The 25,758-nt window shown below is 37.0% G+C and overlaps 1 protein-coding gene across 1 annotated transcript in view; it reads right to left on the reverse strand.

The window, feature by feature from the left end:
- Positions 1-9,972: 9,972 nt before the first annotated feature.
- The window catches only part of LOC114334178 (CDP-diacylglycerol--glycerol-3-phosphate 3-phosphatidyltransferase, mitochondrial), a 50,846-nt gene continuing 35,060 nt past the window's right edge, over positions 9,973-25,758 (reverse strand). The window contains exon 4 of the mRNA XM_028284211.2: positions 9,973-10,305. Within this exon, the coding sequence (XP_028140012.1) occupies positions 10,062-10,305 (244 nt within the window). The 3' untranslated portion in view covers positions 9,973-10,061. The remainder of the gene's footprint in view (positions 10,306-25,758) is intronic.

Genomic DNA, 25,758 nt, shown 5'->3' on the forward strand with positions numbered 1-25,758 from the left:
CTCGAGAATGAAGTTTCATTCGTAATCATTCAAGGGAGGAAAAGGCACTTTACTCCCATGTTAGACATATGGTTTTTCCACCTTCCTCAAATAACAAGTCATTTTTTCATTTTTACTTTATTTATGTAACTAACCAACAAAATTTATTAGAACTAAAACTAACAAGTAGGTACAATATAACTGTCAACTGTCAAATATAAGTCAAATTATTAATGTAAACATTGTTAAATCAAAATAACAATTTACTGTTTTTACCATTCTGCAAAATACAGAGTGTTTTTAAATAAACGTTAAAATGTATAGATACTTACGTAATAGAAAATAGCTATTGTATAGGGCGTCAATAAGTTATATTTCATGAATGAAATACCATGACGTCACTTTTACTTTCCCTCCCTAGGGAGGAAAAGTACAACTTTGCTCCCTACAATCAGGTCCGGAAAAGTATACTTTCGGTAGAGGTAGGTGGAAAAATGTTTTTTGTCTCTCCTCTAAAGTTACATAAAACTGACTTACGAGGTTTTGCAGTTTAACCGTCGCTATGCTGCATGAATGCAAATCACATTTTGGAAAAGACAGACATTAGATCAATCAAGTTAGTAAAAAATAAGCCTTTTTTCGACATAACTGAAAGGAAGAGGTGACAGTTGAAATGTGTACTAGGAGATATTACAAAAAGACTCGGGATTCATCAATTTTTTAGTGGAACAATTTTTAAATAAACAATCAAAACGTCAAACTTAGTTTTTTGCTCATAACTTAAAAACTTGTTTCTTTAGAGATTTGACGTCCACAGGTAGCTTTTTCAGGAAAAAAGATACATCGAATGAGATACGCTAAATGAAAATCGGTTAATAAACAAAAAAGTTATCGCAGAACGGACGACAAAATCGCTGTTTTTGAATATTGTTACCTCCAGTAGCGATCAACAGGTAGCGAAAACGCGTTCCAAAATTGCGGCTGTAATTTTGAACATTTTTTCGAGATATTTGGCACACGTAATCGTAATATAATAAAGAATGGCGGTACAGATCCCAATTTGAAAAATATATTAATATGTGGAAATCACTCTATAATTAAATACAATATAAAAAAAAGAGCCCGTACCGCCATTAAGAAGAACAAAAAAATACACTTTCTTCAAATAAACTTTTTTATCCGATGCCTAGATTTTATGTCATTTTGGAACTACTAAAATTTTTTATTTCATTAGTAGTTCCAAAATGACACAAAATCTAGGAATCGGATAAAAAAGTTTATTTGAAGAAAGTGTATTTTTTTGTTCTTCTTAATGGCGGTACAGGCTCGTTTTTTTTAATATTGTATTTAATTACAGAGTAATTTCCACATATTAATATATTTTTTAAATTGGGCTCTGTACCGCCATTCTTTATTATATTACGAATACGTGTGCCAAATATCTCGAAAAAAAATTAAAAATTACAGCCCCAATCTTGGAACGCGTTTTGGCTACCTGTTGATCGCTACTGTATCACCTTAACAATTTTATTGTTTATTAAAATTTGTTTAAATGTACCTAAACTTGTGAGTATTATGGTGTTTGAATGGTGTGCAAAAATGGTCCAGATATGTTACATAGTTTTTGCGAAATTGAATTTGTTTATAATTTTTTTGGAAAAACGAGCTAATTTCTGAAGCTGGTCCAGTTAATTTGGCTGAATGGATCTCAATAATCCGGGGCTTGTTTCCTTCGTTAAGATGTATACTAATAGCCTATGAAAAAAAAAGTAAAAAAAATTACACTTATGTACACCAAATTATTTGTTAATAAATAGCACTTTTAAAGCTTATAAACAATAATTACAATAACTCCGTAGAAATTAAATCAAATTAAATGAAAATAAAAACTACGGAAAGCTGGTTCGAATACACAACTTTAAAAAAAATAAAGGTACTACGATTATTGGGGCTGAGATGGACCCCCTTTTTTCAAATCACTGTTTCGTTAATCAACAACATTAAGAGCTGAAACTAACTAATCTTTTATAAGAAAAGTCAAAGTTTGTAATGATTTGTAATAATGTCTTACAAGATTTTTCTTGCGCAAGAAAAAATATTACAAATTGTTTAAACAGGAGTGTTATAAACAAAGAGTATTTTTCGTTCCGACTAGAGTAAAAAATAGTGGGTGTAGCCGAATGAGAATGAATTCGCGCGCTACTACACTAAAAACCGGTATTGGGACCGTGCAAGTTCAGAAGAGCGACACCTGGTTTCATAGCTCAGTAACATTTTTAGCACTTTTAATTATATTGGCCAATTATATTAGTCCTGGTTACTGGATAATTGTCAAGAACATAGCTCAAAAAAGAATTGGAAGAAAAAGTAAGATCGAGGTTATGCTATTAAAAGGTAAACATTGTACTACAAGCAAGATACCATTGATTAAATTCACTTTATCTACGACTGATACATAATATATGTATTATACTTGTGGTGTTTGCAATATAATGCCATATAATAATCCCTTAGGGATTAATAGCTATTAATCCCTCTGGCACAACAATCACAAAATTCACCACGGAAACAAAATAATCAACCTCAAAAAGTGTCACTGTCAAACGAATAGTATATTTGACAGTTTGTGTTGAGATGGACGAAAATGAAGAATCTTTTAATTGTACACCACCAGAAATTGTAGAACTAGCTACAGCAACAGCATCTACCTTAATACCTGAAACATCGAAATCCATTTATAATAAAACGTACGCAACCTTCAACGAATGGCGTGTTCGAAACAACGCGAAATCTAACAAATAATTTGCGAAAATTTAACAAATAAAGTTGTTCATTAAAAATTTTAAATTAATTAATTTGTCGTAGATAAAGTAGAGTATACTACTCGCAATAATGGCTCTCATTCCCTCGGAATGTTACTCCCTCGCCGCTAACGCGGCTCGGTTCGTAAATATTCCTCGGGAATAATAGCCATCATTATTGACTCGTGGTATAATCTACTATTAATAATTGCATATAATATCAATATTGTGGAGCAACATATAATTTTTACAATTTATTACACATCATTTGCGAAATCCCATTTTCTTTAATGACAGGTATAAAATATACGTCAATTTGACAATTTCAATTAACAATATGAATTATTTAAAAAATATAAGTTAAGAAAGTTGCACGATTTGTCCGCTATACGCGCACGATCGTTTCTCGTATCCCCTCCAAGTACTTGCACACAGCGAGGTGAAATTTGCTAATCATTTTAGGCACGATAAGAGTATATAACTTAAATAGTAGAACCTAAAAGAAAACGTATGAACACTGTGCGTCACTTTTTAGTGGCACATGCGTCGACAGTGGCGCATATAATCTTTCCACTTATGGGATAAATAAAGTAAAAGATAAGGTCCCTCACTAAAGACAATTTTACAGTAAGCTATTTTCATACTAGGCAAGAGCCATGCAAGACAAATCATGCAACTGCGCATGCCCACGCGCTATTTCCATGCAATTCCTGTGCTAGATGAAAAATTAAAACATGTTCTATTTTTCAAGCCATTATGATGCAAGTTGTCAAATTTCATGTTGCCAATATAACAAAATTTACATTTACAATAAAACTTAACCTTATTGTGTAAATTTAAATGTTATTTATTGAAAGTAATAATAATTTGTGATTTATACTTGAATATATTTAATGTTGGACTAAAATTTCCAAGTGAAATATATAACGTTAATGTTTTGGTATATTTCTTTTGTTGGCAATAATGAAAGTCGTATCAAAAATTGCACAGAAATAGCTCTGCAAAATGCAAAAAGGTCAGGCTAGACAAGAGATATGCCATGCAAGACGGACTTGCATAGCCTTGATGTAAAGCTGCTTTAAGAGAATTAATTTTTTTTTAAAAAAAAGACTAAGTTTTCACTCTAATGGCATATAGCATATCCCACCAGAATGAAAACAATGGGAACCTTCTCTGGTAACACCTCCGAGGCTTCTACAATTTGCAAGCCATACGGATGCTGAGACTAAGGAAGATGAGGGAATTCTACAATTTACAATTCACGTCCCATCTGCTCAGCGCGGTAAAGTTCCAACGAGACTGGTTCCCTTCATACTCCACATAGAGTAAATGTAAATAAAAAATGAATGAAATTGAAAATGGTTATTCATTTTTTAATTTTTTTTTTATTTTTTTAAGTCCTATGTGATTAACAAATAAGACTCAACGTAATTTTAACCCACCACCCCCTTCCCCCACCAAAAAAACTTCGCTTTTCTTTTTTTTAGATCGCAGGCAATCAATTTTTAAATTTCAAAAAATTCCCACGCGTATTTGAAGCTTTTACAAAACATGTCTATTTTTTATGAATTCGTAGGTTAAGTGTTCATAACCTCAAAAAATTTTTTGAAAGGATTTATTTTTTTAATCTTATGTGTTTTATCAAACAAAAAAATTCTAATTTTTTTTTCAGATTTTTCCGTAAGGTTCGCCACACTCAAAAATAAAAAAAAATTGTTTGTTTAGGGAGTTTTCGGTGGTTTGAACGTGTTTCTCCCATTTTTAAATATTTTAAGGGACTCACGTTACTTCAATTTTCGTAAAACCCCCTAAAAACAGTTTTTCGGATTTTTGAAGGTGGCGAACCTTACGGAGAAATCTGATAAAAATTAGAAATATAGTATTTGATAAAATACACAAGCCATCCACCAAAAAAGTTATACGCTTTTTTCCGAAAAAACATTTTTTTGAGGTTATGTACACTTACGGGTACATAACAATAGACATATTTTGTAAAAGCCTCAATTATGCGTGAATTATTTGAAATTTTAAAATTGATTGCATCCCACCTAAAAAAAAATAAAAACGAAAAATGCAGTTTTTGATGGTGAGGAAAGGGAGAAGGAGGTGGGGGTTAAAATTACGCTGAGTCTTATTTGTTAATCACATGGAACTTCAAAAAATGAAAAAATTGAATTCCGTTAGTGAGGAAGAATCCCTTTTATTTATTCCGTCCATAAGTGGAAAGTTTGATGCGCCACTGTCGACGCATGTGCCAATAAAAAGTGACGGCACAGGTGTTCATACGTTTTCTTTTAGGTTCTACTATTTACATAAGTTATAGACTTTTATCGTGCCTAAAATGATTAGCAAATTTCATCTATACCGGCTGTTAGTGTAGTAGCGCGCGAATTCATTCTCATTCGGCTACGCTCACTATTTTTTACTCTAGTCGGAACGCAAAATACTCTTTGTTTATAACACTCCTGTTTAAACAATTTGTAATATTTTTTCTTGCTAAAAATTTTGTTAAAAACTTTTCTTATAAAAGATTGGTTAATTTCAGCTCTTAATGTGAATTAACGTAACAGTGATTAAAAAAGGGGCCATCTCAGCCCCCAAGGGTCGTAGAACCTTTATTATTTTTTTGAAAGTTGTGTATTTTAACCAACTTTCCGTATTTTTTATTGCCATTTAATTTGATCTAATATCTAAGGAGTTATTGTAATTGTTTATAAGCTTAAAAAGTGCTACTTATTAACAAAGCATTTTGTGTACATAAATGTATTTTTTTTACTTTTTTTCGTAGGCTATTAGTAAACATCTTAACAAAGGAAATAAGCTCCGGATTATTGAGATCCATTCAGCCAAAATAACTGGACCAGCCTCAGAAATTAGCTCGTTTTTAAAAAAAATTTATAAACAAATTCAATTTCGCAAAAACTATTAACAGATCTGGACCATTTTCTGCACACCATTCAAACACCATAATATCCTCAAGTTTAGGTACATTTAAACAAATTGTAATAAACAATATTCAAAAACAGCGATTGCCAGATAGCACAGGACGTCCGTTTCAGGTCCCACTTAAGTCCTAATGTACGGGGACCTCAATCGGACGTGCCCAGAAATTACAAATCCAGACGTCCGGTCCCCAGGAAGTACGATTACGGAGGTCCCTAGGAATTACGAATTCAGACCAGTTCAGGAATGGATCTAATAACCTTCATTTATTTGGCATCTGCAGTGTTGCCATACTTTATTTGTTTATTTCTTGTATAATTTCAATCAATGGTATAATGTACAAGAATAAGATTGTATAAGAACGTTTAAAATATAGAGGTAGATTTATAGTCTGAACAAAATTTATATAGTATATAATAGTAATAATTAATAGAGTAACAATAGTATTAATTAATGTATTTTTTGTATGGAAAAACAATAACGGACCGGATTAGCACCATAGATGTAATAATACATAGATTAGGCAAGGTACGAAAAATAGAGCGTAACGCGGAGCAGTTCGGGTCGGTGGTCTATCTATCTCTCTACCGGCCGGCGGGTAGCTTTCTCTCTCTAGCATATGATGGCCGCTGACGCTGTTCCAGCGTTCCATTACTCCCACCTCTTCGTAGATACGCTTACACTCGTACGACAGACAAAGATGACCACCGTACTTGATACTGGCGTTACACCCCGATGCATTGGGCAGCATATACCTAGCCTGGTCTATGGTTAATATGTCTATGATTAGCACAAGCCCAGAAAATAGTATACGTGTGTCTATTAGCGTGGCGCGTACTGTATAAGTATATGTACTGTATAAGTAAGAGTCATCAATATTTATTTTTTTCGAACTTATTATTTATTTTTTCTGCGAACTTTCAACAGTGCGTCTGGAGTACGACAGTGACACTATACCATAGACATAATAAGAATAGACTAGGTAGGGTATGGGCCGCTCTGTGCAACCAGGCGTAACGCTATTTTGCTCAGTATACCTTGTTTATTCTTGTAATCTCTATGCACTATCACTATACTATACTATAAAAAACCGTTCAAAAACGAAGGCACACAATAACAATAATTATTATACTCATAGGAGTGCTAAATGTTGCCAAGTCAGTCAAGTTCGATTTCTTGTTATACGCTGTGAGCTCGTACGTAGAGGGGATATTTACAAATTCTCGAGTGCTAGTAGTGACAAGTCTGTAAACCTTTACCGGAAATTTGACATAAATGTCAAAGTGATTAATTTAAAATTAAAAACATTAATTATAAAAAATATTAGTGGGTCAAAGCTGTGGTATATATTTTTAACTTAAATATACTTACGTTTTAAATACTGAATTTAAGTTTTTTTAATGTTCCGTAATATGTAATTATAAATTAATCTAACAATCTTAGCGCCATCTACACGATAATTGTGAAAGTATTCGAAGTAAGAAATTCATATTTTATCAATAGAACGTCAAAATGAAACATTGTCACAATGAAGACATGTAAACATTACGTCACAATGTAAACATTAAGCAACAACAATTAAATAATAAATTTAAAAATTACCGGTGAAAATTGAATTAGTAACCGCTAGGAGCGACACCAGCGAAGCTCAGAGCGTATAGATATAATCGATTTTTAGTAATTCCAATGTGACACAAAATCTAAGCATGTTTAAAAACAGTTTATTTGAACAAAGTGTATTTTTTTGTTCTTCATAATGGAGTTAAGACTCGTTTTTGTAATATTTTATTTAATTATCGACTAATTTTAGTCCTGTCGCCAGGGGGGGTACAACGGCCTCCTTTATTCAGATGGACTTACCCAAGTTTTTTTCATGTATTTTGAACCGTAGAATACGAATATTTTGGGTAACAGTTGATCCGGATGTCGATAAGATTGTTATTGACCAAGAACTTGAGGAATTACATAACCGCGATCTCTCGCAAAACAAAACATTTTTTGGTATTTTTTGGGTCATTCTAAGCAAAACATGTTTCTACAATTTTTTTCGTAGGATGCCTAGGTTTCGAGATAACCGCAGTTGAACTTTCAAAAAATCGAAAAATTGCAATTTTTGAACCCGAATAACTTTTGATTAAAAAATAAAATAGCAAGTCTGCTTACCGCATCTGAAAGTTTAAGTCAAATTATATCGGTTTTGATTATTTGCATTGCTAAAAATTTATTTTTTTATTGTTTAACAAAGCTATAAACACATAGGGTTTCCCGTGCCTTTACATGCGTTTTAACGCATGCTACGTAGAAATAGCCTGGATTGCACTAGTACCTATTCTACCTACTCGTTCGATTTTAAATGAGAAATCATTGAAAACATCACTCACGCACTAGGTGTTTGTAGCTTTGTTTAACAATAACAAAATAAATTTTTAGCAGTGTAAATAATCAAAACCGATATAATTTGACTTGAACTTTCAAAGGCGGTAAGCAGAATTGCTATTTTATTTTTTAATCAAAAGTTATTCGGGTTTAAAAATTGCAGTTTTTTGATTTTTTGAAAGTTCAACCGCGTTTATCTCGAAAACTGTGCATCCTACGAGAAAACTTGTTAGAACATTTTTTGCTTAGAATGACCCAAAAAATACAAAAAAATGTTTTGTTTGGCGAGAAATCGCTGTTATGTAATTCCTCAAGGTCTTGGTCAATAACAATCTTATCGACATCCGGATCAACTGTTACCCAAAAAATTCGTATTCTACGGGTCAAAATACATGAAAAAAACTTGGGTAAGTCCATCTGAATAAAGGAGGCCGTTGTACCCCCCCTGGCGACAGGACTAATTTTCACATACTAACATATTTCTCAAATTGGGCTCTGTAGCGCCATTCTTTACTATATTGTGCCAAATAGTATTATTATCCAGACTTAGCCATATGGCTCACGCTCCCTCTAAGGGGAAAATTGACTCATCCCAGATACCTACGGTATCAAAAGGATTGAGCTCTGTTGGGACTCTTTCCGTGTTATCGAGCCCTAGGTGACTTGGTATGCAGGTGCATCTCCCAAAAATTTTCGTACACATCTGGCCGTTGCGAGTAGTACAGCTTTCTGCATGGTCTTGTAAAGATGTTCATTTAGACCCAGCCTTATTATGCTTTCGAGGAGGTTCTTCGGAATGACTCCAGTAGTAGACATAATAATAGGTATCGTCTGGGTACTTTGCATTCTCCGTTGTCTTCGTATTTGAATTTCCAGATCTCTGTACTTGGCGATCTTTTCAGTAAATTTACTACGTAGATTATTGTTGTTAGGTAGCGCCACATCAATTAGTGTTTTTTGTATTGTTAATTTATTAACTAGCAGGAGATCTGGTCTATTATGTGCCACTGTTTGGTCTGTGAGCACAGTGCGGTCCCAGTATAGCTTGTAGTTGCCATCCTCAAGCATACTCTCAGGGACGTATTGATAATATGGGAAATGGTCCGTTTGGAGAAGTCCCAGCTATCTCTTGATGAAGGATTTTTCCAACTGCGTCATGCCGTTCCTTGTATTCAGTTGCAACAAATGCCTGGCTGCCCCCTGTAAGATGTTGGATGGTTTCTTGGGCTTGACATCCATATCGGCATCTGTCGTTTTGAACTTGAGGGTCTTTGACGATATATTTCAGGTAATTTCGGGTTGGTATAACCTGATCCTGAATGGCCAGTAATGAACCCTCCGTTTCAGGGAACATCTTTCCTGATGTCAACCAATAGTTCGACGCTGTATTGTCGACATAGTCTTGGCTGATCTCATTGGGATGTCGCCCGTGCAGAGGTTTACCCATCCAGGTGCGCATTTTTTCGTCTTTAGTGAGGTGGTTTATGCGCATTTCTGGTTCCTTCAGTTTGATCGGTGTTGTGTCATCTACTGCGCACATCTACTGCGCAAATAGCGCGATGTAGATTAGATGTCTCAGCTTGCATCTGAAAATAAGTTCTTAAATTAGCAATTTGTTTATCTAATTGCTCACCTATATCCATTAGTCCTCTTCCTCCTAGATTCCAATGCAATGCAAAACGAATAGCCAAGCTAATAATAATTATTAGCTTAGCTGCAATCTTGGAACGCGTTTTCCGCACGCTGATGTTGCCTCTTAAGTAACTATGATCTTTGTAATTAAGTGAGTTTTTGAGTTAAATAAAGTTGGTTGAACCACGTCTTGTTTTGCTTAATCTCTGACCTCACAGAACAATAAAAGAAAGAACAACCATTTAGTTGATAAAATCCATGTACTTTATAAATAAAACATCAATAAATTATATTTAAAACATAACAATACTATAAATAAACAAAAATATATTAAAAATAACTTCTAAAGAAAACTACAAACGTATTGACCCAAACAGGAACTTTCCTATCGGTTTCTGCTTCTACTCCTAGTTTGTAGAGTCTTCTACATTCATTGTCCAGGCTTTTAGCCAGCTCTGGATTTTCAGTAACGATGGCCACTTGGGTTTCTAAGTCTCGTTTCACTGATCGCTCTCCAAAATTCGGCGAGCCGATCAGAGTCATGGATGGGACGTTCTTATCTGGTGGATAGTACCTGTCGAAAAATACACTCTATAATATAATACAATAACCCCTTCGAGCGCTGTGAGATTACGTTGTATGGTTTGTTTAGCAGTAAATGGTTGACTTCAATTAGTGCGGTAGTAAATATTATTAAAATCCGACCTGGCCCATTGTTAAGACCCACCCGGAGCTATAAGCAACCGAGGTAGCCAGAGTTGGTCTTTTGACAATTAACACTGACTAGACGGTACTCCTATAATAAAGCAAAGAATCCACAAAATTTACAATAATTACGACGACAAAAACAAAAAAACGAATGTAAAATATTTTGCTTTGCCTTATATACCCGAAATTAATGTTTTCAAATGAGTTTTAAAATAAATTAAATATATTTTAATTGCTAAGATTATAGAAAAACAAACATTCAAACATATTTAAATTTTATCTGAAACCGGGCCTTTTATACTGTTGAAGTACCAGTACAAGTATTGACCATTGAAGTCAACCATTTACTGCTAAACGTACCCGTGTTGAGCAGCCGCCCCCCCACTTGCAAAAATTAAAAAACAAATAGCGCTGATTTATGAGCTATTTATGAGCTCTCATATTCCACAAATTAAAAATTTTGAGCTCGTTACCCTGGGCAGGAATTTATTATTTTAGCGGGGGGCTGAGTCAGCCCCCCCCACTGCTTAAAAATAGGGATATTGAATTACGAGCTATTTATGAGCTCTCGAAGTGACAGTTTCGATTTTTGAGCTCATCCCCTTCACCCCCCAAACAACCCTTTAATGATTTAACTTAAGAGAAAGATGCTGGGAAAAATTAAAATACATCGTATCGCGGATATAATTCGTATAGCTTATATATTATAAGAATAAACTTTTAAATTCGCGCATTTCGATTATTGAGCTACAACCCCTTCGCAAGAAAACCACCCCATCTTCCCGACTTAAGAGAGAGTTGTACTTAAAATGATTTAAATTCATTATCTGGCGACTACATATCGTTTAATAATTTATGAGCCCCCAAAATACGGGCATTTAGATCAATGAATTGCAATTTCTTTTGTATAGTGCAGTCACTGAAGGTAAAAATCAACCATTTCCTTTAATTTCGGTGATACCTCAAGAAATAAAGGTGACATGGTGCCACCTTGCGCTTTTACCCTGAGGGTGGATACCACCCCTTCTCGGGGGTGAAAATTATTTTATTAAAAATAACTTCAAAAATCGATCGAAGGACAAAATATAAGCAAAATTTGTTATATAAAGTTATTAAAATAAATCAATACTTTTTGAGTTATTAAAGATCAAATATTTTAAATTTCGTAAAAAAATGCATGTTTTAAAGCGATTTTTCATAAATAACTCAAAAACTGTAAGTTTTCCCAAAAAAGTTTTCACAAAGTACTTAGAAATAACTATCAAATGAGCTCCAGAAGAAGTTGATAGCATCAAAACTTATACTCCAAAAATTTTTCCAAAAAATGTTGTTTTTTTTTGGAACAACTCTGTTAATTTTTGTGATATCAGGCACATCCAACTATTTGAAAGGTACTTTGAAGAGATATAAAACTGTATTACATGTAGTCTTTCAAATACATACTTTTTTTTTTGGATAATAGGTTAAAGGGCTCCAGTTACATTGTTTTCGCAGTAAAATTTAGGCTTAAAGTTTCTATCTTGATAAATTTTGTTTCATACAGAAATAAAAACACAAGACAATAAAAAAACTCAAATTTCGTTCTCTATCATTTTTACGTGTATCGAATATTGTTGGAGTTATTATCAAAAGAAAATAATTTACGAAAATTTGAAAAATTTTGATTTTTATATCTTTAGTCCTGTCGCCAGGGGGGGTACAACGGCCTCGTTAATTCAGATGGACTTACTCAAGTTTTTTTTATGTATTTTGACCCGTAGAACACGAATTTTTTGGGTAACAGTTGATCCGGATGTCGATAAGATTGTTATAGACCAAGAACTTGAGGAATCAAATAACAGCGATTTTTGGCAAAACAAAACAATATTTTGTATTTTTTGGGCCATTTTAAGTAAAAAATATTTCTACAAGTTTTTTCGTAGGATGCACAGTTTTCGAGATAAACGCGGTTGAACTTTAAAAAAATCGAAAAATTGCAATTTTTGAACCCGAATAACTTTTGATTAAAAAATAAAATAGCAAGTCTGCTTACCGCATTTGAAAGTTTAAGTCAAATTATATCGGTTTTGATTATTTGCATTGGTAAAAATTTATTTTTTTATTGTTTAACAAAGCTATAAACACGTAGGGTTTCCCGTGCTTTTACATGCGTTTTAACGCATGTAACGTAGAAATAGTCTTGATTGCACTAGTACCTATTCTACCTACTCGTTCGATTTTAAATGAGAAATCATAGAAACATCACTCACGCACTAGTTGTTTGTAGCTTTGTTTAGCAATAACACAATAAATTTTTAGCAATGCAAATAATCAAAACCGACATAATTTGACTTGAACTTTCAAAGGCGCTAAGCAGAATTGCTATTTTATTTTTTAATCAAAAGTTATTCGGGTTTAAAAATTGCAGTTTTTCGATTTTTTGAAAGTTCAACCGCGTTTATCTCGAAAACTGTGCATCCTACTAAAAAACTTGTAGAAATATTTTTTGCTTAAAATGACCCAAAAAATACAAAATATTGTTTTGTTTTGCCAAAAATCGCTGTTATTTGATTCCTCAAGTTCTTGGTCTATAACAATCTTATCGACATCCGGATCAACTGTTACCCAAAAAATTCGTGTTCTACGGGTCAAAATACATAAAAAAAATTTGGGTAAGTCCATCTGAATTAACGAGGCCGTTGTACCCCCCCTGGCGACAGGACTACTTTTAAAAATATGCATTCTTAATCGGTCAAAATGTTTAAGGTCTATTACTTATGCTAAAGTAAAGAAAGTCTTATAGGGATTACTAAAGATTTTATTTTTTGTGGAAATGACGAACGTTTTATTTTTCACTTTTTCCTAAAAAATTCGAAAGGTTCCTATTATTTTCATGTTCACTTGGGTACTTAATTTTGATGCTGTCAACTTCTTTCGTAGCTTATTTGTTAGGTACGTCTGAGTACTTTGACAAATGTAGGTACATTAAGTACATTTTATAATATATATTGGTTTCCCTGTTATTTGAGCTTGAATACCTACTTAGATTTGAGTACTCGCTTACATAAAAAATATACATTTAATTGCCTATAATGTGTAACTCACTTTGAATTATTAATATTAAAAGGCTTTTCAAGTAAGGAGTTTATTCAATGTTTTTTCGTAAAAATCTTACAGTTTTTGAGTGATTTACGAAAAACCGCTTTAAAACAGGCATTTTTTTACAAAAAATTAAAATCTTTGATCTTTAATAGGTAGAAGAAGAATGTAGAAAATGGGGCGGCCAATAGAGCCTGATACACTGCGACCTTAGTAGATCTATTGTGTTTCCCCTTTCTTTTAAAGCACTTCATCTAGCTTAGTCCTCTTAATGAGACTTAACAGCCTTGATAGTGGCCTTTTCATGTAGCCTGGTGCTTCCGGTTTTTCCTCACCGAGTTCTAGAAACCGCACTCGTGCGAGACCTTCGCAATGACACAGAACGTGTAGAGCGGTTTCCTCTTCTTCCAGACAGAACCGACAGGTGTCCTCTTCTGTCAGGCCTATGAGACTCAAGTGTCTATTGAGTCTACAGTGTCCAGTCAGCAGACCCACTATCATTCTGACAGTGCTTCGACTGCGCGAAAGTAAGTCTGTTGTAAATTTAGCCGAATGTCCTTTGATGAACTGTTTGGCCTGCCTCTGTCCTGGGGAGTTGTTCCACCATTCAAGAGACCTCTGTTGCGCCCATTTTTGTATAGCTGCTCTTTTTATCGTATTTGCGATTCCAAAGACGGGTTCCGGACCAACCAGTGGCGTAGATGCGCCTTCTCGGGCCAACTCATCGGCCTTCTCGTTGCCACGATAACCCTTATGTCCCGGCACCCAGGCAAGTGTCAATCTGTTTCGACTTCCCACCTGAGAGAGGACACTCAAACAGTTCCATACCAGCCATGAATCGACCTGTACCGAACTGAGAGCCTTCAGAGCCGCTTGACTATCCGAATAGATAACGATGGAGTCGTTATCTAGATTCCGACTGATTAGTTCCATAGCGCACCTTTGTATAGCAGCTACTTCGGCTTGAAATACGGTCGCATATGTCCCTAGACATACCCGGACTTCCGTCCTTGGTTTTAAGCCATATATTCCAGCCCCTGTACCTATATCGGTTTTGGAGCCGTCCGTATACCATATTGAGTTTGCCGTTATCGGCGGACCAGCTTCCCAGTCCTCTCTTTTTGGTATTGTGACTTGAAAATTTTTGTTAAAGCTATACCTCGTAACCATTCGGTCTACAGGCATTCCTAGAACGGGGTCTGCCTTTATGTCCTGGTATAGCCTTAAGTTATCAGTTCCCTGCATCATACTTATTGGAGCTTGGCCCTGGATCAACCGATGTACTGTTGATCTGGCTTCACTCTGTATGTATATATGTAGAGGTGGTAGGTTTAGTATAACTTCTAGCGCGTCCGTTGGGACTGTTCTCATGGCTCCCGTAACACTCAAGCATGCAAGTCTTTGTGTGCTACTGAGCAATCGAATCGCCCCGGACTGTTGCGTTTTGTTCCACCACGCCACTGAACCGTAAGTTAGCATGGGCCTTATAACCCTTGTGTATAGCCAGAGGTTCATTTTAGGATTTAACCCCCAATTCTTGCCACACATTCGTCTACATCTGTTCAGGGCCATAATGGCCTTCTGTGTGACTTTTTGAATGTGTGCATTCCATGTCAGCCTCTGGTCGAATATTACACCTAAGTACTTGGCCTGACTTGTGAATGGGATTTCTACTCCCTTGAGCGCTAGTGGCTGTAAGCCTTGCAGTGCTCTTTTCCTGGTGAAGGGAACAACGGATGTTTTTTGAGGGTTAACCTTCAGGCCTTCTTTCTCACACCAGCTGTCCACCATCCTCAGAGCGACTTGAAGTCTCTCTGAAATTACTTTGGTAAAGCGTCCTCGAACTACAATTACCAAGTCGTCCGCATATCCCAGACAGTAAAAACCCTCCCTGGACAGCGTGTTAAGTAGGTCGTCCATAAGCGTTGCCCACAGTAATGGGGATAGAACTCCTCCTTGTGGGCAGCCGCTTACTGCCTTCGCTTCAATGGTGGCTTCACCTAACGAGGACACCATGATCCTATTTGCTAAGGTCGTCTTTGTCCACTCGCATATGAAGGCAGGAACTCCTCTCCTTTTAAGCGCTTCCGTTACAGACTCGAAGGAGACGTTATTAAATGCTCCCTCCACGTCCAGAAACGTCGCCACCGCTATCTCTGTGTCATCTAGCGACTTTGAGAGCAGTCTGTTAAGATCATCCAGTGCCAAGTCAGTTGACTTTCCTGGCTGGTATGCATATTGACGATCGCTAAGTGGTTTTTCCATCAGCACATCGTCCCTAATATACCTGTCTATCAATCTTTCCAGCGTTTTTGCTAGGAAAGAGGATAGACTTATTGGTCTGTATGACTTGGGGGTCTGGTCCATTACCCTACCAACCTTGGGGATATATGTGACTTTCACCCTTCGCCATGCAGTTGGAATATATCTCCATGCCAAACTAGCTTTAAAGATCTTTGTTAGATGCGGGATAATCACATCCTGTCCCTTCTGTAGGAAGGCTGGATAGATCCCGTCCATTCCAGGTGATTTATATGGCTGGAATTTATTGATCGCCCACCTGACTTTTTCCGGTCTCGTGATGTCGGTAGCTAATTTCCAGTCCGCCTTAGTAGGCCTTCTGGGATAAGCTAGCTCTACCGGAGGATTATTGTCAATAGATGAGCCGGGGAAATGTGCCTTGGTGAGCATTATTAAGCTTTCCTCCAGGGTTTCCACATACGTTTCGTCCTCTTTCTTCAAGAGGCCGACCTGATTCACAATACCATCCTTAGCCAGGACCTTGTGGATTCTGGAGCATGCGGGAGCCTGTTCGACTTCCTCGCAGAACTTTCGCCACGAGTCTCTTTTGGCTTTTCGGATCTCCTTATTGTATTGCGTCAGTTTTTCTCTATATATGGACCACTCCTGGTTGAATTTGGCTTTATTGAATAGCCTTCTTACATCTGCCCTAAGCTTTTGTAAGTGTTCATTCCACCAGGGTGTGTTTTTCTTTCCTTTCTTTTCTCTCTCTGGACAATTCTCCTGGTAAGAGGCCAGAACAGCTCCGCTCACCGTTTCAATTGCCAGCTCGAGATCTTCCCTATCTCTTATGGTGCCGATTCCTCCCTCGAGAGACTTCTCGAGTGAGCCTCTATAGCCTTCCCAATCCGTCTCTCTCGGGTTCCTGAATCTTGCCACCATTCGAATCGAAGTAGCTAAATCGAATCGAATGTGCCTATGATCGGAACATGAAGGTTCCTCTGACACATGCCAATTCTTTATAGTATCATACGTTTTTTCACTGCAAAGTGTTACATCTAAGACTTCTCTGCGCGTGGCCGTAACGAAGGTAGGTTTATTTCCTATATTGGCTATTTCTAAACCCATGCTTAAGATGAACTGTAGTAAAGACTCACCTCGACTATTGATGTTCGTACTCCCCCATGCCAGATGGTGGGCATTGGCATCACATCCCAGTATTAGATGAAGGTTCTCCCTTCGACTGTAGGTTATAACGTCCTCTACTATGCCTGGGCGGAAGACCTTCTCTCCAGCGAAGTAGGCAGAACAGACCAACCATCTTTTACTACCTTCCTCGGTGGAAGCGGTTAGAATACCTGTAACAAAGTCTCCGCAGCAAAGATCCGGAATCAGTGTACAGTTTACTTCGTTGCCATATACAATGCATGCTCGAGGTGTCTCTCCTTTCGCATCGTATAGTAACTTACCTTGTTGCGGCTTTAAGCCTGCAACTCTCCCTCCGTGGAGCCATGGTTCCTGCAGTAGGGCCAAGTCCAGGCCTTCCATATCAAACCTTCTGCACAAAACCGCCGACGCAGATTTGGCATGATGTAGGTTGACCTGCAGGATCTTTATTCTGCCTTCCTCTAAATTGAAGGCTATCTTTCGGGTTTTCCCGTGTCCTCTACCCCTTCCATGGGAGAGACCACACGCTCAGTGGCTTCTAGCCTTCTGGGCGGGTCTGTAGCACTCCCCTGCAAGTCGGTGCGGACTTCTTCCGGGATTTTTCCTTCTTTTGCTCCTTCCCTTGACTTATCATCCTTAGGGGGAGCCTTGCTTTTGCTCGAAGTCTTAACCTTCTTTGACGCTACTTTAGAGCTTTGCGCCTCTGAAGGTTTGACTTCTTTTCTTTTTTGCTTAGACTTAACTGCCGAGGTTGTGGCAGTTACGCCTTGCAACCCCCTTGGTCCGGCCTCTGCAACCTTCTCAATGTGCCCATCATCCTTGACACGAAATTTAATTCTTCCTATGCCAAAGTAAGGACACATTTGAAGTTTTTTGAGTTCCTCAAAGGACTCTTTGTCCATTGAGAGGACCCATACCTGCCCTTTTCCTGCAGGTGTTTTGCCCAAAACGGTCCATAAAAGAGTGTTGAGCTTTCGGTTGCTGACCCTTAATCGAGTCAGCACACTTTCCGCCTCCAACCTCTTTCCGTCCTCGTCTGGGATGTAGACAGTGCAAGAACACGGCCTCTCGACTTCACTCTCGTCCTTAGCCTGGAGGTTTGCACCTTCCCAAGGCTTTAGAGCGGGAGCAGTGTCGATGAGCCATTGTGCGCTTGCACTATCCGCGCACGTCATTACCAGGTAACCGGGTTTGAACGTGCTCTTTAGCAGCCTGATTTGCGGCCCTCCTTCTGGCGTTCTCTCCAAAGCCTCCAAGATGGATGTTTGCACTGCCTTAAGCTTTGTGGGTTCCATCTTGACTTCGGGGAAGCCATCACATACTACCGCCACCTTTGCCGAGCAAAGGGCTTGTGTAAAAGTCATTTCTGACTTTCTCGGCCTCTTTTTGACTTCCGCTGGCGGCGTGCTGTGGTCCGACCTTTGCCGTTTCTTTGTAGGCTTTTGCGTAGCCATTTCCATTTCCAGCTTTTGCTCCGCCTTCTCTTTAGACTTAGCGGCACTGCCCTCCTGTCGTCCAAAGACCTTGGTAAAATTGGCCTTGATCACCGAGCGTTTGGCTTCAATGTAATCCTGGCCTTTTCCCACCAGATCTTTTACCTTCTTCTTGGAGGCCCCAGCCAGCCTGGCCTGAATGACCTCCTCGTCTGTCATCAGATCCACCTCCTCTAAGGAGGTGACTCTGACTGCCTTCCTTGTGGTCGGTTTCGCTATCTGCGTAGTAGTGCCTTCGGGGCTTTCTACTACGGGTTGTTCGTGAATATTGGTTTCCATATTTTTGTCCATATTGTTCCCACGAGTAGCTAGGGAATTGCAGTCCACTCCACCAGAGCCCCGCATGCCGGAGTAAGGCTAATTACTGTGAGGTGTCGCCTGGTTCCTCGCAGGAATCGCTCTCGACCAACTACGCATGGCCATTCATCCTTCGCCGCGATATCTTCCAGCTTAGATTGCGGATTTTTTTAAAGCTGATTTTCTCCATCTGGACTCTTCTGTCTGGGTTACCATTCCATAGCCAAAAGGTCCCCGTTTTGTGGCGCCGAGAATTCGCCATTCATCCCCCCTGAGGGTAAGGACTAGTCGGTGATGCATGCTGATATGCAGTTGGGCTGGTCTTCTCTTCTACTGGTATTTGTCGGAGTCCCTTATTTGGCGTCAGTGATCCCACCAGTGCCCCGCCGACAATTTCCGAGCTACGAGCTTCCTGTGGGGTATGGGGGGTGGGGGGTGGGGGTGAAGTTGGGTTGGGTGAGGCATGTCGGCTACTCCTAGATAGTGCGTCGAGAAAGACTCGAAAAAGTGTGTCGGGGGCGAGGGCGGGGGCCCGCGCACTGACAGATGCGGCCAATGCGCGGGACCCCACCGCCGCTCCCGGCGGCTTGGTTTTGGAGCTTGGCGACTGAGATTAGGGTGATTTGGAGTAGCCGTAGGGAAGTTGGAAAGGTAAACTAAAAGCTGAAGGCGAAGGCGCCGCAACTGTTCGCCTCAATTGCCACGCCTTTTTGCCTTTTCTTTAATAGGTAACTCAAAAGTATTGATTTATTTTAATAACTTTATATAACAAATTTTGCTTATAATTTGTCTTTCGATCGATTTGTGAAGTTATTTTTAATAAAATAATTTTCACCCCCGAGAAGGGGTGGTATCCACTCTCGGGGTAAAAGCGCAAGGTGGCACCATGTCACCTTTATTTCTTGAGGTATCCTCTAACCACTCACCAATTTTCGTGAAAATTGATGAAGGTTCACCGAAATTGAAGGTAATAGTTGATTTTTACCTTCAGTGACTGCACTATATAAAAGAAATTACAATTTGATGATCTAAATGCGCGTATTTTGGGTGCTCATAAATTATTAAACGATATGTAGTCGCCAGACAATGCATTTAAATAATTTTAAGTACAACTCTCTCTCTTAAGCCGGGAAGATGGGGTGGTTTTCTTGCGAAGGGGTTGTAGCTCAATAATCGGATTGCGCGTGATTTAAAGGTTTATTGTTAGAATATATAAGCTATACGAATTATATCCGCGATACGATGTATTTTAATTTTTCCCAGCATCTTTCTCTTAAGTTAAATCAATTTAAAGGGTTGTTTGGGGGTAAAGGGGATGAGCTCAAAAATCGAAACTGTCACTTCGAGAGCTCATAAATAGCTCGTAATTCTGCCGCAAAGATCGATTCAATATTCCTATTTTTAAGTAGTGGGGGGGGGGGGAGGGCTGACTGAGCCCCTTAAAATATTAAATTCCTGCCCTGGGTAACGAGCTCAAAATTTTTAATTTGCGGAATATGAAAGCTCATAAATAGCTCATAAATCAGCGCTATTTGTTTTTTAATTTTTGCAAGTGATGGAGGGGGGGGGGTCGCTCAACACGGGTGCTAAACGTACCATACCCATTTTTTACTGCTATTTGCTTAGAATCGAATATCATTAAGCAGATAGCAGTAAACAATGTTTTGTAGATTTTGAAAAAGCATTTGATAAGGTTCAACATAAAAAGCTTGTGGAATCAAACTGCCAAGGTAAGATATCAAACACTCGAGATATCAAAATACAGAGAGGAGTCCGCCAGGATTGCGTGCTGTCCCCACTACTCTTCAATGTCTACAGTGAAGACGTATTCCAAGAATCACTCTCAAATTAAATAAAAGGCATATCTATCAATGGAGAAGTTTTAAATAACTTACGTTTTGCAGACGATACGGTAATAATGGCAGATAACAACAATGATTTACAGAATGTAATGCAACACCTTACTGAATGCTGTAATAAATATGAACTGAAGATGAATTTGAAGAAAATTAAATTCATGATAATGACTAAATCAGCAGAAACTTAAAAAGTTTCTTTGTTGTCGGGATATAACGTTAGAACTACGCCTAAGCATGCTTCGGTGTTACGTGTCCTCTACTTTTTTTATGACTTGGAAGCATGGGCACTAAAACAAGTGCATCTGAATAAGTTGGCTGCCTTTGACTTTTGGTGTTACAGAAGAATCCTATTTCATGGATTCAAAGAATGTCAAACGTGGAAGTAACTAGAAGGATAGGAAATGAAGCGGAAATAATATTAACTATCAAAACACAAAAAATTGAGTACTTAGGACATGTGATGAGTGGGTAACAATACTCATTATTACAACTTATTATGCAAGGCAAGTTATTCGAGGAAAGCGAAATGTGGGAGACGAAGAATCAGTGGAGGTTCTAGACCAAAAAAACTGGGGAGACAAGGGAACACAACCGGTGAATAAACAAAATAACGTGCCTTTTTAACAAAGATTATAGTACAAAAATCCTGTAAAAACTGGGGGGGGGGGGCGCGTGCCCCCCCTGCCCCAGGCTAGAACTGCCACTGCGAAGAATTAGAGATGTTGAAAAAGTATATATTCGTTACAAAGTACTCATTACTTTTAAGGGAGACAATTTAAACATTTAATTCAAGCCAAAAACAAATTAGTCAAATAAACATTTGTTTCCGTTTTCTATCAGCAAACTGTATTTTGTAATAAACAAATTACATGGGTACATAGTTTGAAAATTAAATATTTTTTATCGCCCTGCATAAATACTTTGATGTTTTATTACTGAATAGAGAATTGAATGATCTTTCAAATGAGTTAGCTCACGACCCCTATTCTCATTTAAATAAATCATCATCACGCCCAGATGGATAACGGCACTAGTTTGTACGCACGTAAGAAGTTATACTTCTATTATTATGACTTCAAGGAAATAAATATATTTTAAACCGTTTAATTGTATTTTTATTAAATACTAAACTAATTTTAATACTTAAAATAATACCAGAAATTAAAAAAAGTAAAGCTACAACATGAGGTTTTCCCAAACGTTCGGTCACCCCTTTTTAAAACTGTATCATATTCCCCAAAAACGTAAATACATATTATGCATCGGTACATGTAGAGAAACCTACAACAAAAATTGGCAATCTCGCACAGCCTCTGTCATATTTCGTAAACAATTCGCAAACTCAAGCGAGAGTGCTGCCGTTTATTTGGAACTACAGGAATTGGGATAAAAATGTAAACAAATCATTCGTTAACCTTTGTATCAACGTCGGTTGAATGCTTGTCGGCTTGTCGGGTGTGTTAATTTATTGAATGATTTATTTATATTAATTAATTACATTAATAACAATATTAACACGTTGACGGACAGTGCGTCAAATGTATAAGCAAGTGCTGTGACGTACATATTTTGAAAAGTAGAATAGGAAAATTACTGAATTTCGTTTACCGTTTATAGTTTATGAAAACAATGAGTTTTAACATTTTTGTAAACATGTGAACGATGACCATGGACATATGTATCTGTAGATGTAATGTGACATTTTCTGACAGCGATTTTTGGTCACAACTCGTTATTTTAAAAATGTCGTCTATAGACGTCATGTCACGTTACACCAATGGAAATTAGACGTCTATAGACGTTCTGTCCGCCAACGTGTTAATTACATACATCAAAATACGTTATCCCAATTACATCCGCCGTTTTTATACAACTGCGCTGCCGCTTACAGTCGATATAGCAAAGGACAACATAGAAAATTCACAATTTTGCTGAATTTTGGCAATATTTCATTATAATCCAGTATTCTAATATAAATTATTAAATATTTGGACCTAATATAAAACAAATAAAAGGTTAACTTCTATTTTATAAAAGTATTTCTTAAATTAGCATGTTAATTAGCAATTAAATTAGCATTAGCATTTTTAATCTACTTTTTATCATATTTTAATATTTTTGAATTTATACCAAAAAAGTTACATGCAATAATATCAGACTGAAAGGTATATTAGTCCAGTCGGGATAGCATTTGACCTTACATGCCGAGCTGCCCAAAGTTTTATTTTTCTAATCTTTAGGGGGGTCAATAGTAGCCTAAATTTAAAATCGCGAATGAATTCCTCCGTTACGTTAGCCGCCATCTTTATTTTAAAGGAGAACCGTTTTTGCTCAATATCTCCGCCATTTTTAACTTTTCGACAAAAATGGTAGGAACTGAAATTTTTCCAAATAAATCGTATTTACAATTATTACAAATTTTTTTAACAATTTTTGTCGTGACGTCGATATTTTCCGAGTTAATTGTACTTACAGTAGCCGCAGGCCCGGACTGGCCCGCCGGCCCACCGGCCCTGGGGCCGGTGCGCCTTTTGCCTTCGTTAGTACCTATCTATCCATAAAAAAAATTAAACTGGAAAAAAATTTTTTTTTAACCTTTACACAAAGATGATACAGCTACCATTCCCCTAAAAAAATGTTTTTACATGCCTCAGTAATCAGAATCCTACATAATGAAGCCAGTCGGTACAACAAAAGACAACTTGTATCAGGAATCAGATAATCAAATAGCTTAACTACGACGGACGGCGCCCTCGAAGACCATTTTTACGATTCGGGCGCCTTTCATATGTATCAATATCCGCTGTATCTTTTATAATAGCTTGGATGCAACTAGCGGCGCCCTCGAAGACAATTTTTACCATTCCGGCGCCTTTCGTAGGTAATTTCCGCTGTGTGTATTATAATAAATACCTTATACGCGGCGCCCTCGAAGACGATTTTTACGATTCGGGCACCTTTTGTAGGTATCAATATCCGCTGTTTTTTTTTATAATAAATAGCTTGGATGCAACGAGCGGCGCCCTCGAAGACAATTTTTACGATTCGGGCGCCTTTCGTAGATATCAATTTCCGCTGTTTCCATCATAATAAAAATCTTAAACGAGGCGCCCTCGAAGACAATTTTGTCGATTCAGGCGCCTTTGGTAGGTATCAATCTCCGCTGATTCTATTTTAATAAATAGCTTAGATGTAATGAGCGGCGCCCTCGAAGAAAATTTTTATCGATGCCCTCGAAGACATACAGGGTGATCAACTTCTGTGACAAAGTCCAATATATCTGTTATTATAAAATATATTAAAAAAAGTTGTTAATGAAAGTTATAGATACCTTTAATGTACACATTTTAAAATTAGTAAGAAATATACAGGGTCCTCCATAACACGGTGCCAAACTAAAGTTATGTTTTTTTAAATGGAACATCCTGTATTTTATTCAAAATCTGGTTTCTCTACATTTTTCTGATTAAAAAGATATAGCACTTGTCTAGGGTTATACTGAGTGTTTCAAAGTTATGAGCACTTTTATCAAAAAATCATACTGATTTGATCGCCCTGTATGACTCTAACAGTATAATATAAACTTATTTTTTTGCTGCTGTTGACTGTCCATATTAAAGTAGTTTTGCAACAACGTGCAATTTTTTTATCACTACACAAATTGTATACAGGGTAAGTCAAAATGCAAATAAAAGATTTTCTTCATATTTTTAAATGGAACACCCTGTATTTTATATTACCATCGAAAAGTTCTTTCATTATACTTGCATATCTTTTAAATATTCCCTATACCTAAAGTTATTAGTTTTCGAGATATTTTAGTTTTATTGTCGATAACTCATAGATACGTTTATTACAGTAAATTAATTACCCATAATATGAGAAACCTCCAATGACTTTGGTAATGATAATTAAAATTAGACTGCATTTCATTTTTTCTCCAATTTTATGGTAAATTATATACAATAACGACAATTTTATATTTACTAACAAAATGATATTAATTTTCCGCGAAGAAATGGAAACTATAAATTGCTGGAAGTTTTTGTTTAAGGTGGCTTTGAAATAATTGACACAAGAACTGTCAGATGTAAGATTTTAAATATCTGTACGTTTTTACTTTTGTTATTGATTATAATTGTTTGCCATATTGTTATAATTGTTACCCAACAATGAATTTTAGTCGTGAAGAAATGACAGACATGATAGGGTTTTTAGGAGTGTTTCAAAAACTCATTAGTTGCCACAAGAATTTATAAGGAATGGTGTCCATAGCATCAGCAACCAAATAAGATAGCATTTGACAACTTATTAGACAGGTTTAATCGTACTGGCTCTGTTTATGAAGCAAAGAAAAAAACAAAATTCATTATTGCGAATGAAAATTAATTAAATGTTTTACTGCCTGTTACAGAAAATCCTCATACAAGTATTCAAAATATTACAAGAGAGCAAGATATAAGTTATGGATCTATCCAGAACATAGTCAAGAAAAACAACATGCACCCATATCATATACAAAAGAGTACAATTTTGTCAATGGTCACAAAAACAAATAGTTATACTGAGATTTTTTTGAGTTTGTCCTTTTTTTTGGGGGGACGAGGCAACATTCCACAAAAATGGTAGTGTAAACAGACACAATTTTCATTATTATTCCACAACCAATCCGTACTGTGCTCAGACACATAGTCAAACAAGATGGTCCTTAAATGTTTGGGGTGGAATCAGAGGCAATTACGTTATAGGTTCTTCTCTCTATGAGGAATCGGTAAATGGTGAGGTTTATTTAAATTTTCTAGTGAATCATTTACCTATTCTACTTGAAAATGTACCATTAAACATCCGCCAACATATGAGCCCCTACTCACCACAACGCACTTCTCAACGATGATCTATTTCCTGAAAGATGGATAGGAAGAGATGGGCCAGTTCACTGGCCACCCAGATCACCAGAATTAAACGAAGGTGACTTCTTTTTTTGGGGTTATATTAAAGACGTAGTCTATAGGGCACCTCCAACAATAGTTGATGATATGAGAGTAAGGATTCAAAACGCCTTTCAAAGTGTCACACAACAAATGCTTACAAACATCTGTAGGTCTTTTTAAACTCGTCTCCAGGCTTGTGTAGACGTTATGGGAGGTCATTTTGAACACATTTTATAACATAAGAGGTACGATG

The sequence above is a fragment of the Diabrotica virgifera genome, chromosome 4 (assembly GCF_917563875.1).
Source record: "Diabrotica virgifera virgifera chromosome 4, PGI_DIABVI_V3a".
Lineage (NCBI taxonomy): Eukaryota > Metazoa > Arthropoda > Insecta > Coleoptera > Chrysomelidae > Diabrotica > Diabrotica virgifera.